Source organism: Trachymyrmex septentrionalis, unplaced genomic scaffold (assembly GCF_001594115.1).
Source record: "Trachymyrmex septentrionalis isolate Tsep2-gDNA-1 unplaced genomic scaffold, Tsep1.0 scaffold32, whole genome shotgun sequence".
Classification (NCBI taxonomy): Eukaryota; Metazoa; Arthropoda; class Insecta; order Hymenoptera; family Formicidae; genus Trachymyrmex; species Trachymyrmex septentrionalis.
In genome coordinates this window covers 620,351-635,648 of record NW_017305485.1, presented here as the reverse complement: position 1 = coordinate 635,648, position 15,298 = coordinate 620,351, and the positions used below count along the sequence as shown (strand labels likewise).

At 33.1% G+C, this 15,298-nt stretch overlaps 1 protein-coding gene across 1 annotated transcript; it reads right to left on the bottom strand.

Annotated features, from left to right (window-relative positions):
- Positions 1-381: 381 nt before the first annotated feature.
- Positions 382-8,572, bottom strand: LOC108750095 (coatomer subunit beta'). Its single transcript, XM_018489343.1, has 8 exons — positions 8,461-8,572; positions 7,762-8,113; positions 6,348-7,286; positions 5,811-6,046; positions 5,404-5,742; positions 3,165-3,764; positions 2,285-2,596; positions 382-826 (listed from the first exon to the last, which is right to left on the bottom strand). Exons 1-8 carry the CDS (start codon positions 8,461-8,463, stop codon positions 785-787), a joined length of 2,823 nt encoding a protein of 940 aa, XP_018344845.1. The 5' UTR covers positions 8,464-8,572; the 3' UTR covers positions 382-784.
- Positions 8,573-15,298: the final 6,726 nt, after the last annotated feature.

Genomic DNA, 15,298 nt, shown 5'->3' with positions numbered 1-15,298 from the left:
CAAATACGCGCAGCTGATATATCGGACTCGGTCACTTCAAAGTTGAAAATGTCTAGCGCTTGTTCCTCGCCAAATTTAGGGTCGACCCTTTCGCGCGAACGAAAGAGTTCATCGTCCGATATATTTGTGATATCTCGGAAATATATCGGATATTTACCTTATCAATTTACACACACACATTCCAAATTAAAACTTTATCAAAAGTTCGCTTCAAATTGAAAATAATATCATATGATAGAATAAAGTAATATAAAAAATAATACTATTTATTTGTGTCTTCAAAATTTTAATTTGGAGAAAACATTTTGAAACTGAGACTTATTGACGTCAAAAAATCCTTACTAATAAAAATTAATTTTTAATTTTTGAAATGAACGTCACTTTTTCTTTATCCGCTGACTTTCAGAAACATATTGTGTATATTGCTCGTTATGATAAATTAAAGATGGAATGTTCTTAGTGTCAGGTCAGAGGAAATGGAAATATTCACAATAAAATGGAGATGAATAGGAGCACATATTATACTTCCCGTTATATTAACAATATATTTAACTTTTAGTGACCGATAGCAACCGGCAAATACGCGCTGCATTATCTTCGTTAATTCATGCAGCGATACAAACACACTTGCGCACAGGGATAAATTTTATAATGTTAATACTCGATTCTAAATAACGATTCTCATCATTATCCTCTCATCATTTGTGTCTCTTCTTTTCTTGCGGGAATGACTAAAGCAGAAAGAACGATGTGGATGTACGTCATTCATCTCCTGTTTTAACTATTAATCTTCTTCTTCGAGAAGATCATCATCGAGATTGACACCCTAGAATAGAAAATATTTCAATTATAAGAAATTTAAATCGATAAGTACAAAACAAATAAGAAAAAGATTCCTATTTTTCCTAATACAAAGCAAATATATTTTAGCTTTATAAAACTGCACGCCGATTCGGTTTGTTGAACTTGAACGCAACTAAACTGAAAATACATCACAAATTACAAATTAGCATCAATTTAAGGAAATATTTGTTATTTTACAAATCTTCCTCACCAATAACGCTTAAATAAGGGACAAGCGTCGCGTTTATAAAATAATGAAATAATTAGAAAATAATTTGAATATTTCGCAATCTTTTTTCTTCCCCTCTCTTGAAATCATAAAAGCGAGAAATATCGAAAGGCATATCCTAAATGCACCATCGCGAGTGAATGAAAAAAAAAAAGGGAGGCAGAGCGTGACAAAACGTAGTAATGGTCGGAACCTTATAGTAGGAGGGGTACGATTCGACTCCGGAGTCGAGTGTTATGGCAACAAGTCTGTAAACAAAATGCGGCGTGACTGCCTTGCAGCAAACAAGCCCCCGAGGTCTTTCGCAAAAGCTCGCAGAGAAAAAGAGAAGGAGAGAGTGTGTACCACTGTTCTCCCGCGTTCGTATCAGTTACACCGGGAGCGGAGGCTTAATGATCTGTCGCCGATTTTCGCATATGCATGCGCCTATAAATGCATGCTGATATAAATGAGACTTGCATAAAATTTAAATACATAAATTCTTCTCGAGAGAGAGTTAGTTAATTTAAAAAAAATATTTCCATTAATTTCAACAGCGTCGTTGATAGATCACAAGATCATCTAAATAGATTGTCGTGTAAGCTGTCTCTCGCTTTTTTTTTTGTATTACTGTTATTTGGACTTTTATCACCGCGATTTATTCTTTTTTTAGCGACGCATTAATCGTGTTACACGTGTACTTGCCCCATGATATATAATATACACGTAGGAGTTATGTAAATAGGACGTGCATTTCGGTGTATTCTGCACGTGCATGAGATTTATACATGTATGGTATATGCGCGTCATGCAGCCCCTTTCTTGCCGTGTTTTGGTAATACTATACCCGTCTAAAGTTACATCCATATTTAAGAGCATTAAACCGTCGCCTAATTGTACGCCTTCCAACTCTTATTTGTTCGCGCCTTCTTTGCTTTCGACTTATCTTCAACGATCTTAGGATTACGAAGCTTAATGTTTATGTTACAAAATTTGTATACAGATTATTACCTTAATGGAAGTAAATCGATCATTTTAAATTGTAAAATACTTAAAATTGTAAAGTTGTAAAATGTTCCTAATTGCAGAATGCATATTCTTAAAAACAAAGCGAATAAAAAGTAACAAAAATAGAGACAGAGTTAAAATTACTGTACGTTTATAAATATATGCATCTATATAAAATAGTTTTGTATTTATAAATATTACAAATATGTAATATGGAACACTCACTGTAGTATCGATATTATCGTCGATTTCCAGATCAATGTCTAAATCGTCGTCGTCATCCACTGTGAGAGGCCTGGAACTACTCGTGGGCTTCGTCGTTGCTTTTTCAGGTACTTCTGGCTTCACTATAGATGTGGTTGCTTTATTCAGGATATCCTTTATTGTTGATATTGAAAGATCTTGCAATCTGTCGATCATCGCTTCAGTTGGCTTCTCCTCGGTCTCGGAGGTACTGTTCACGCTGTCCTTGTATTGAAATGCGCCCGACTGCTCAGCGGCCAACATCTCCTCCAACGGCTTTCGCTCGATATTAGACTTCAAAATTAATACAACTTATTTAATCATACGATTTCTTTGTAACGCATTCAACAATATGTATGTACAAATACATATTCTTTCAAATATTTTATGTAATAATTAATTATGTTTGTTTTATAATGACATGACAGATCCTTTGTCGGTAAAATGGAAGATTTATCGGCAAGCGCAAGATCGATTTTATATAATCTCCCGAGCTATAACGACGCGATAACAAAGATGCGGGAATGTAAAATTTTTATTATCACGAGCATAGTAACAAGCGTGACTCGATTTTATCACGTGATTACGAGTAGTATCTATAAAAATATTGTTTAACTCCTCCACAGTGTTTTTGTTGTTATTATTATACTTGTCGCTCGAGATTGAGACGAGTAATAGATTGGTCTCAGCGAGATGATTTGCGTCGCATTAATGCAATCACAGTTTATTGTTTTTCGATCAATCGGCTTAACGCACAACTAATTGCGTATCTCGGTATCTGTCACAATACATTTCAATAACAAAGATTTTAATATTTGATTCTTATTGTTAATACTGCTATTTATAAATAATATGAGCGTACCGTAACGGTAGGAAATGCAGAAGCCGGAATTTTTTTCTTGCTTTCTTCTCGTAAGAACTTTTCCACCTTCAGGGCTTCTCTGTATCCGGGAAAAAGATTCTCGTACTGTTCAGGATCCGCCAAACTCTGTCCGGCTTTCTCGCTCACCGCTGAGAGTTTCTCCTTCCATAATTTGATAATGGCGGAGATTTTACTGGGCGCATATGTCCTGGCAAAGAACGCAGCCTCGGGAATTCTATCCGTCTTGATTAAAATATCGAGACATTTATCCACGTCGCCCAATATAAAGTTCGATAGAAAGGAAATATTGTTCTTTCCCGTATCATCCGCTACCGCGCCGAGCTTTTGTATCATATCTGAGTTTCCTGTGCTGGTAGCTAGTAACAACAGACCACCGAAATCTTGCGCTTGATGCAGGCATTCTTGCGCCAAACAGAGTTTCCCTTTCTGTGTGGCGAGGGATGCCAATTGCCGCCACTTTTGCTGGCTGTTAGCTTCTTTGGCGAGAGTGTGTGCAGTTGCGAGGTTTCCTAACGCAAGTGCTAACTCGAATCTGTGTTCGGGATCCGTCGATACCGCCAAAGCTTGTTCTTTGAAACCCTGTAAAATCGAGATAAAGATGAAAATAGAATAGAATTTTATTCGCTTTAGCATATACAGCTAAGAAGACTTGCTTTACAAAAGATATCTTAACTTCATACATCTTTCCATATTATCCATGTGCTCCTTTTTACACGCCTAATTAAATAACATTTTCCCTAAATTCTTCCCCGTTTTTCTTAATTATCTCCTCTACCTTTTTAACTTGTCTATCTATTTACCTCCTACCTAATATTCCTTACACACAGTTTATATACAATACTTACAGCCTCATTTTTTATCACAACCATTTGCTTATTTCTTACTGTCATACTTTCTTTTCCTTTGACTTGCATCTTTCTTCGTTTTATTCGCAGCTATTTTCTCCTGTCTTTCTCCACTTTATTCACAACTATTTTCTCCTAACAGTCCTGTATCTCTCCCTTTTTTTTCTCCTATGTCTCAGTTCTTCCCATCCTTCCAAAATTTCTTCATTACCTTTCCTTTTATTTTATTTAACTCCTCTCCCCATAATCTGTGTAGAATCCTTCCCTTAACTTTTCGTAACTCATGAAATCTACTTTTCAATTTGCACTCTATCACATAATGTTCTATATTGTTTTTGCCTTTTTCACAGAATATACATTTTCACTTTCTTCTAACCAGTATTTATTAGCCTCCTCGAAATTTTCACACCTTAATTTTACTAAAGATCTTATTTCATCCCCTCTCTTCAATCTGTCTAAATTTTCTTTCCTTAGCTATACCAGTCCTCTATTTTTATTACCTATTCCTTTATTTCGTGTTATATTTAGCCATTTCTTGTTTTGCTATCCCATTGTGTTTGAAATGTCCCTCTCCCTACCAATTAAATCCTCCAACTCATGCTTAACTACTTCTCTTGGCTCAATTTCTCACCTATTTCTATTATAATATTTTTTTCTCTCACTTCTATATTTATCATTCCATTCATATCTTTGTTTTTCCTCACAATATGTTTACCCTCACTAAACTATCTACATTTTCCGATTTTATTCTTTCCTCATATCTTCTCGCTCTTATCCTCCAGCCTACCCTTAATTTATTCATACCTTCATAATCAAGTAATTACGACATAACAATCCAAACAACCACCTCACATAATCTAGCATCACTTTCTCTATAAAATTCTTTCTTATACTCAAATCTCCCATATAATATTACACTTAATATCAGGTATTTAAACAGCCTCCAAAAGTCATTACATATCCTTTCTCCTAAATCCTAGACTTTCCTTGCAGTGATTTTTCCTTTTCTACTTATTCCCTTTATATATCTTTTATAGTCTCCTCTCCTGTTAAGTGTGAAATCCAAGTATTTAAAAATTCCTGAATCTCCCCCATTTCTTTATTTCCCCATTTCCATTTTTCTTTTCCTTCTCTCCTTTCTGTTACATATTAATATCATAAAAATGAAAATAATTCTTAATAAATAATTGTTAATCCTGGAATGCTCCACATACATATTTTTTAAATATTAACATTACTTTAGATGAAAATTCATCCAAATAATTTAGAATTTTTTTACACTTTATATCTATTTTATAGATTGCAAGACAAATTTATCCATAATAGCATTCCAGAGTTATATACAATTGCAAATATCATATTATATTACACACCTGCTTTTCTAAAAAGTGAGCTACTCGCGTTCGATGTTCCTTTGGGACAGTCGGCAATACTCTATTGGCAGTTTCGAAATCTTTTCGCATGACTGCGGTCTGATACTCCAGCACTGACAATAGCAAAGAATACGAGACTACAGACAGTTCTTTATCGCAAAGGTATAATCTGTTGTCTCTTGGTACGTATCCCAGCAAGTACATTGGTCTATCCAGATGGGAGACAGTGACCACTTCACCGCCCACAAAGTAATTAATGCGATTAACGCTGTTAGTGTAGATGAAACAGTCTCCAACCCACAAGCCTGTTTTCACCACTTCGTTCATTTCTGCTATCATCTAAAAATATTGTTTATAAAAATTAGAAATAGAAAATGCTGAAAGTTTACTAAGTCGTGCAAATGTACCTCGAACGCATTTTCAATATCCTCAGAGTTTTCCGTGGCATTAACAACAACGTCCGCGTGATATTTCAGGATAAAATATTGGTCTGATGTGGCTAACGCCACCAGCGACGCATTTTCGGCCCAATATACGTGTGTGGGTTGTATGTCTATGCGACGGATCAATTTTAACGTATCCCAATCAAAGAAGCAGAGGCCGGATCCTGACGAGACGCCAAGTAAAAATCCACCAAAGATGCCTGCAAGCGACAATGATATATAGAAGTCAAGTCTATATGGAGATAGATTAAGCATTTCTTAATGTTCTAAGGCTAGTCCTCCAACAAGAGAATTAGAACATATATATAATAAAGAATAACAGCAAAAAAAAATAGAAAAAGAAAAATACATATAAAAAATAAAATAGAACAAAGTTTTGATGTCGGTAAAACGCATACTTCTCTTTTTACCACCTTCGATTGGCAGCAGTCGGGAGTAAAAAGAAAAATGCATATAAAGAATAAATGAAATAAGAATAAAGAAGAAAAGTAAAAGACGTACCATCCGCTCCGAAATCTGGCTTAAAGCTTTTCTTTTCCTTGAAGTTTTTGAAGACCTTTACTGTTGTGTTCCCCTCCCTTACTGCATATTGACTTGAATCTGCTGCCCACACGAATTCTGACGCCTGTCCAAATGCTTTGTTTCTCAACGCCATTGATGTGTATATAATGTATTCTCCATCGCCACAAACCACCAGAAATCGTCCGTTCGGATTGTGCTGTATGGTCTGTGGATATATTTCGCAAGCACCCATGTCTTTGACGGCTAACGGTAGTCGTTCTCCATCTTGTGCCTCCTCGCCCAACGCCTTTAAGTTTACCTGCTGGATTTCGCTATGACGTGCCCATACAATCTTGCCACCCAATGAATCCATCGAAACAGCTGGTTCTTCTCGACCGACTTTAACCATAACGCTACCTTCATCATATCCAATGGCAACGTTGTTCGAACCTCGCATGCATGCTATGGTCCATACTCTCTCAAAGCCATAGTTAAGAGAAGACTCCAATCTGTACATTCCTGCATGCCATATTCTAACGGTACCATCCTCCGAGGCTGTAAGAAAGATTGGCAATTCTGGATGGAAACATACAGCGGAAATATTTTGGGTGTGGCCTCCTAAAGTCTGTACGCAGGTCTTGTTTTGATAATCCCATATCTTGACGTATCTGTCATCAGCTCCCGAGATTAGGTACGGTTTGTCACCACCGTGGTAATAATCCACACAATTAACACCTTTCTCGTGACCTTCCAAGGTAAAATTAGCTGTAGACGAACCAAGCTGCCACACTTTGACAGTTCTGTCAAGGGAAGCACTGGCAAAAGTATTGTTGTCCTTTGGATTAAATACAATCTGCATGACATAGTGAGTGTGTCCCTCAAATACTTGTTGGCAGATCCAGGACTTCTCCCAATTCCACAATTTTATCCACATATCATCTACAAAGAAAAATCTTTGCTACATTATATATTATATATGAATAACTTAGCCTTTTAAATAGGTGGAATGGCTACAACATCTCAGATATAATTTTCTTTAAAATCTTGTTCTGGAAAAGAAAAATAAAAAGTATTAAAGTTTTAAAGTTTATTATTTTTATTTTCCTTTATTTCATAAGAACTTAATTAATTAATATAAATTTAACTAAAAAATATAACTACAAAATAAAAAATTTTGTTGAAAGATGTTCTGAGTACTCCACCTATCAATTTGTATATCTTTAATAAATTATTTTAATGCCTATATGTATCAATTTAGCTTAATTTTAATCTTGGTTCTAGTTATAGGATTTAGAAAAAGATAAAAAATAAGTTGAATTGAGATTAAAATTAATTTACATTAATAGAAGTAGGCATAAACTACCTAATTACTTAATCTTATTAAAAATTTAAGACAGACAGTCTTTTAACTTACCACTACTTGTAAGTATGAACGGCTGTGTCGGATGCACGGCTATACATCTGACATAATCGCTGTGCGCCTCAAACGAGTGAACACGTTCCAAGGTGTTATAATTAAATATTCTGATTTGCATGTCATCGGAGCCAGTGATAACCCAGTTCTTACGTGGCACGAACTTTGCTGTCCGTACTGGCAGGTCGCATACCTCAAATGTCTTCACCAGGGTCTGCGTTTCATGATTCCAGATATTGACGTGGCCTTGGTATAGCGAGCAGAGCATCCATGGCTCAGTCGGGTGAAGATCCACACTCTTCACTCTGTCTGATCTGGCCGTTAGCTTCCGCTTGATGTCTAATCTTAGAGGCTAAGCAGAAGATCCTTGATTTACAATTCGTTAAGTTTCATACTGTATTTTTTGCTGTCATCAAGATTTTTTTCATTCTACAGTAGTTTTTATTTTAAACGTATGTATATTACGTTTGTGAGATTCGCGTTTAGAAAATTTATTCTTCTCATGAAATTCACATAGAAAAATAAAATATTTCTAATTACGCTACGCGGATGAATTTTTCATCATCCTGAGAAGGGAATGGATGTTTTGACATGTCTCGAGAATAAATGTCAACGCAACAAGCACACAACGTATTATTACTCTGATATTGTTGCATGTTGACTCGGTTTTCTTGTGTTTTTTTTTTTTTTTTTACGTACCATCTTGTTGCTGATGATTATTCACGATCCACTATTTCAAGTGCTAAATTATCGCTGTGGTTGCATTAACAAGGCTCTAAACACGATATTCCTGCCATGAAGTTAGGACGTGGCCGATGCCGCGAACGAAAATGGCGCCCGCATACGGCAAATAACATTACTCGTCAAAAAAAAAAAAAAAGAATTTATCTTTCGAGCACACGATATCATCAGACCGTCAAAGAGAAATCTGAGTTTGTGGCACCACCAACGATTCGAGATGCTGAAGCCGCCTGTATTACCGATAAAGCGTTTTTGATGTTTTTGTTATTGTAAAATTTCCTCGTAGCAATTTCACAGAATAAAAATTTCTTTTCCTCAATTAAAATATATATGCTTATGCACTTGTCGCTGATGTATTTCGTGTTCAAAGCTGAAAAAAATAAAAAATTACATTTTTTAATTCATTCCCCATTTTTATATCCATTTTTATTTCAGTATGGCAACCAACGCTAAATACATACCTTTATTCTGTGAAACTACTAGGAAGAATTTCGACAGAAACAAAAACATGAAAAACGCTTATTTTATTGGTTATACAGGAGGCTCCAGCATCCCCTTAAACAGTCAACCTTGAGCAAATTTTCGTGACTATAATATTCAATGGAACTCCGGGGAATAATTGAAGAACAATGACATTACCAACAATCAATAAAAATTTATGATTATATATAATTAACACAGGTCGAGAAGGCTTCTATTGCACACATGCATGTTGCACACACGCCTCGCTAATTGGTCAATTTAAAAATAAAATATTCTCATTGGTAAAGTGAAAAATTACTAGGCACCAGCTGATACAGTAGAATCTCCCTAAATTTGACCAATAGGGTGATAAGAGTGGAATGCCAAAATTATAGAGTACCCTCTCTACAACACGAGTTTACCAATTACGGCGTACTTGTGCGAACGCAGTTGCGCATGTTAATCTGTCAAAGTGCACTACAGTGTACATAACCTTAGCAGAATAAGTGATATGTATTATGTATTACAAAAGAATACATTACACAAATAGTTATACCACCGACGAGATACTATTAAAGACCGTCAACCCTGGGCAAATTTTCGGCGGTATAAAAAGGATCCCAAGAGCCCGGAGGTAATTGAAGAATGCTGATATTATCGACAATTGATATAAATTTGCTATTATTAACATAAATATTTGGCTCATACACGATTAAATTCATGATTTTTTATTACATAAATGTTTCATAAATAAATATACATACTTGTAAAGTAACTATAATATTCTATATATTGCAGAAAAACTATAATTTTTTCTCTACAGTTATTGTCATCTCTGTTGATAATCAAACTTTGACGATAACACTGAAATTACAATTTTAAAGCAAAATCGAGTATTATCGAGTTCTAAATGCACAAATACATCTACTAAACTAAATCATAAAATTAGTACAATATTATCAGTTTTTAACTCTTAATTACTTCAATATTCGCAAGGACGCGAACTTCCGTAAGGATGTCGGTCTTTAATAGTATTTCGTCGGTTATACATAACCTTATGGAATTACATTGCATACATTGTGAGAACTTAATACAATTAAGTGCAGATGCGCGCGCAACACATGTCCAGTCTACTATGACATTAGTATTTGTAAAAGTACGTGTGAGGAATGCAAAGATTACAGAAGTCAAATTTAAAAAGACTATTATATGTCAAGTGGTGTGTGCAATTGGGATTATAGGTAAATGGGATCCTTCTAATATTTCAATAATACATTATTAAATTCGTGATTTTTTATTATACAAATGCTGTATAAATAAATAGGCATACTTTTAATGCTATATCTTATATATTGTCAAAAATTACAATTTTTTTCTCTGCAGTTATCATCCCTATTGATAATTAAACTCGGATGATAACATTAAAATCACAGTTTTATATAAAAATCGATTATTGAGTTTTAAACATATATACATGTCTACGAAACTAATAAATCATAAAATTAGTACCGTATTATCAGTTTCTTACTCTTAAGCCCGATTGCCACCAATGTTACTTTGACTTTAAGCAAGATTTAAAACTCTCGCTCTCTCTCTCTATCTCTCTCTCTCTCTGTCTCCCTTTCGCTTTAAAACGAGAAAATTTTAAATTTTGAATCTTATTTAAAATTAAAGTAACGTTGATGCAACCAAGCCTTAATCATTTTTAACAGTCATGCGAATTTCTATAAGCGTCTTTAAAAGTATTTCATCGGTGACAAATGTAATTATTTACTATGCTTGTATTATATTATGTTAAAAGATATTATAAAAAATAGATCTTTTTTTATAGGGAGCGGCGCACTTGCATACAATTCAACTGCACACACCACTTATATCGACCGGTCCTAGTAATTTTTAACTGCTTTACCAATGAGATTATTTTAAATTAACCAATTAGCGTGTGGGCAGTTGATATACATCCTTTTTTTATATATATACTTGTTATTCCTAATATAATTTTTATTAAAATTTATAACGGTTTTAAAAACATTATATATTTTTATACGATTAAATTAAAACTACAATCCGATCGAAACCATTTCAGATTTGTCGCCGATTCAGTGCTCCAAAAAAAGTGAGAATAGCTTGTATTCGTATTGAGCTTTGTATTCGAAATAGTGAGAGAAAAGTGAATTTTTTTTAACGCGAGCAACAAGCTAGTTTGTTTTAGACTTAATTAAAATTATATAGAACGATGATATCTAACGATTAGTACTTTATTATTTTGATTATATTATGTGAGGGTGATACCTTCATTTTAATATTCCATTAAATCTAAAAGCATTTTTGAATTTTAAAAACGATATCGTTAAAAATACACATTTCAATACGTTTGGTAGAGAAGACGATAAATTTCTACTGATCTAAATTCAGAAACTGAAACAACTTAGGAATGAAACAAGTGTCTGAAAATAAAGTTATTATTTTCACATTAAATACATTATAAAGATTATGCGTTTCGCGGGTTTCCTGCGTATCCAGATCTATTCTTGGAATATACTTAGTATCAGGCTGCTCCTCGCCCTGATGAAGTGGACTGCAAGGTTCACGAAACGTTGACATTCCAAGAATGGATCTGGACATGGAGGAAACCCGCGTTGCCACTGTGCGTACAGCTGGTAGTTATAAACGCCCAATCACTCGTCTATGTCCGCTTTCTAGTGAGGAAAAGATGTAGTTGTGACATTTGCAATTAACTTTAAACTTGTTTGTATTCATATTTATTATTCTCTTAAGTCGAAGGTTTTTCTTATTAGCGCAAGTTTTACACACTTTTTTTTTTCTTTTTCGTTGAAAGATAATTTTTTTAAGGGCGGCGGCATGTACACGTATCAATAATTTGAAATACAATACAATAATATTTAACTCGCACCAATGCAGATCTGATACATCCACCTAACGCAAATATCCCTAGTCGCGCTGTAGTTTACTGTGCTTTCTCTCAATACCGAAATTCGCTATGTATGACCCTAGATCGTCACGTGAGGGTATGACCTCAGATCGTCACGTGAGCGATCGCCTTCGCGCATTTTCGAGCATGTAAGCTTCGATGCGCATCATTCGTTCTGTTCGGTTTCGTCCCTCAACAGAGAAACGACATTTTTCTTTTCTCTCTGTGTATCTTCTTACTCGAGCGAGCATAGTAAGCTCGTTTTGTACAAGGCAAATAAAGCAGGATTCTGAACAAGCAGCATTCATATTATTTACAACCATACACCACGCAGTACAAGCTATAGTATAATATAAGGCATTTTGGTAAGAGAAAAGGCGCGTTTCACGTAACGTAAGAGGCATCACGCCTCAAACCAAATATATAAAACAATACTATTAAATAAAAACTGAATATTTTGTTACATATTTTTTACAGTGCCACATATCATTTTATCTTTATTAATTACATTTATAGTTAAGAGATATTAAATATTCACACAAGATATTCACACACGTACGTACGCACGCATATATAATATTATATTATATATAAATTGTTAGGTTAGTGCGAATTTAAACATTTTTTAAATATTTTTCTACATACACACTGGAAATTAATATTAAATTTTAAGAAATAATTGTTTGAATGGTTCTAAGTAAATAAATATATTTACTAAATGTATTCAAATATGTGTATATTTAATTAAATGTAAACATATATTTATTTAATAAAAAATTATTAATTGGACTTAAGCATCGATATCATTTTTTTAAATAAGTCATTATTTATTTACTGTAAATAAATTCTTACTTAGTACCATTTAAAGAAATATGTATTACAATTTAATATTTTTTCAGTATATACTCTAGAAAAATTGTTTTATATATAATTACATGAAAAAATTATGAATATTATTATATGAAATATGTCTTTATATAATCTTATATAATTATAAAATCTTTTTTTCCTGGGTAATATTTTAGGAAAGTCAATACTTGTTAACATAATAGGGAAGATATAACTAAAAGAACTTACTCAAAAAAGATTTTTTTTTTATTTATACATTGGCGTATTATTACTACTTTTGTAACAATAACTAAAAAAGTGTATTATATTAATAAGAATATGTAAAATTAAATATTTAGATGTTACATTGTATTGGTTTGAAAATCGATATGCGATATATATCATTTAAATAATATATCATTAAGTAATATAAAAGGTAATAAAAATATACTAAATGTACCAAATTCCTTGTGAAACAGAAATATCAATAATCACCGATACTAAAAAGTGTATATGAAATTATAAAACAAAAAAATAATATTAAACAAAGAAAACAATGTTTTAGTAATGAAGAATGAAATTTATAGCAAAATATAAATACAAATGGAATTGAGGATTATCAATTTATAAATCTGAATAAAATTAAATAGCAATATTTCGTATAATGTATATTATATTATAACAAATTTAATATCCCATTTATATAAGTGATATTTCTATTCAAAAGGGGAATATATGTATACTGCTTTTCTTTTTTCGCATTTTTAATTGTATACCGTGGTGAAAATTTTTCTAATAATTTTTATACAAATTGAAACATTTTTCAGAAATACTCAGAAATATTCGGAAAGTTTACATCTTCTCTTAGAATTTTTCATACAAGTGAATTCTGAAATGATTCTCATCCCACAATTTTTAAAAAATATTTTTTAATTTTTTAGATTTTATAACATTTTATCAGAAATTATTAAAAAATTCTGAAAAAAGATGTAGATTTTCTGAGAAATGTTCCAATTCGTATAAAAAATGTGAAAAAGTTATCAAGTTATATAGAAATTCTGAAAAATTCTGAGAAAAATTTTCATCAGGGTAGCACAGATTTTTATATTTTTATATTTTACGATAAGACATATATAAGTACGCAAAATCTAAGTATTTATGTGTATGTATTGGAAGATTTATCTGTCGAATTAAATCACATGTGTGTATTACATCAATAAATAAGAAAGAATACATGAATAAGAAAGATACATTGTTAATACTTATGTATTGTTATAAAGATTGTTATAGGTACATAAAGTTATTTCATCTTTACATCAATATACTAAGACTAAGTTATTTAATTAAGCCCTGAAGACGATTGTAAAAAGGGAAAATATTTAACAATAATATAAAGATTGAAAATAGGAGTAAAGTAATGCATTTTAAAGAATCATATTTTGAATTTAAAATGTATAAAATAATTTTCTTTATTCTACATATTAGGTACTAAACTTAGTCGGCGGCTCATATTTAAATGATGCTAGTTGTAGGTGTAATTTACTTTAACATCTGAAGCTGCATTTTAGAGGTTAGACATTTAATCAAATTCAATAAAATTCGGTGCGAAAAAATTTATTTAAGCGAATAGTGCCATTTTTTTTGTTATTACATGGAATGCGATAAGTTGTTTTTTCGACATATGCTGCTTCATTACTTTGAAAATAGTTTCAACGATTTAAGAGTGGTGATTATGATGTGAATGATAAACAACGCTCAGGTCAACCAAAAAAGTTTGAAGACACCGAATTGGAAGCATATTGGACGAAAACTCAGCTCAAACGCTCCAAGAATTGTCTATGTATTAAATGTTACTCTGATGACTGTTTCTACATACAATGGGAAAGATTCAAAAGAAAGGAAAATGGGTACCACACAAATTAACCGAAAATGCCATTGCTAATCGCTTAAACATCTCTATTTCTTTGCTCGCCAGGCAGAAAAAAGAGTTTTTTGTGGCACATTGTGACTAGCGATGAAAAATGGATCTATTTTAATAATCCAAAACGCAAAAAGTGTCATGGGTGAATCCTGGCCAATTATCAACATTTACACCAAAGCAAAATATCCATGGCCACAAAGTAATGCTCTGCATTTGATGGGATATGCAAGGCGTCGTTTACTATGAGCTATTCAAACCAAACGAAAGTATCATGGAAGATATCAATTACAATTGAATCGTCTGAATGAAGCATTGTTGGAAAAAAGGCCAACAGTAGCCAGCAATCGACGTAAAGTTATTTTTACGACAAAGCTTTTGTACGACAACGCTCGATCACACGTTGCAAAAGCCGTCAAGGAAACACTGATGCAGAGTGGGAAGTTCTCCCGTACTCAGCATATTCACCAGACTTAGCTCCTTCAGACTATTATTTGTTTCGATCGATGCAGTACGGCTTGGTGGATACACACTTCAGAAATTACGAGGATGTGCGAAAATGGATCGATGAATGGATTGCTTCAAAAGACCAATCGTTCTATCATCGCGGAATCCACTTATTGCCACAAAGATGGGAAAAATGTATAGCTAGCAAA

Coding starts and splice junctions, on each gene's coding strand:
- LOC108750095 (XM_018489343.1), bottom strand. Junction 5,743..5,810: donor ATATTGAAAATGCGTTCGAG/GTACATTTGCAC, acceptor CAATATTTTTAG/ATGATAGCAGAAATGAACGA. Junction 827..2,284: donor ACGATAATATCGATACTACA/GTGAGTGTTCCA, acceptor TTTCTATTCTAG/GGTGTCAATCTCGATGATGA.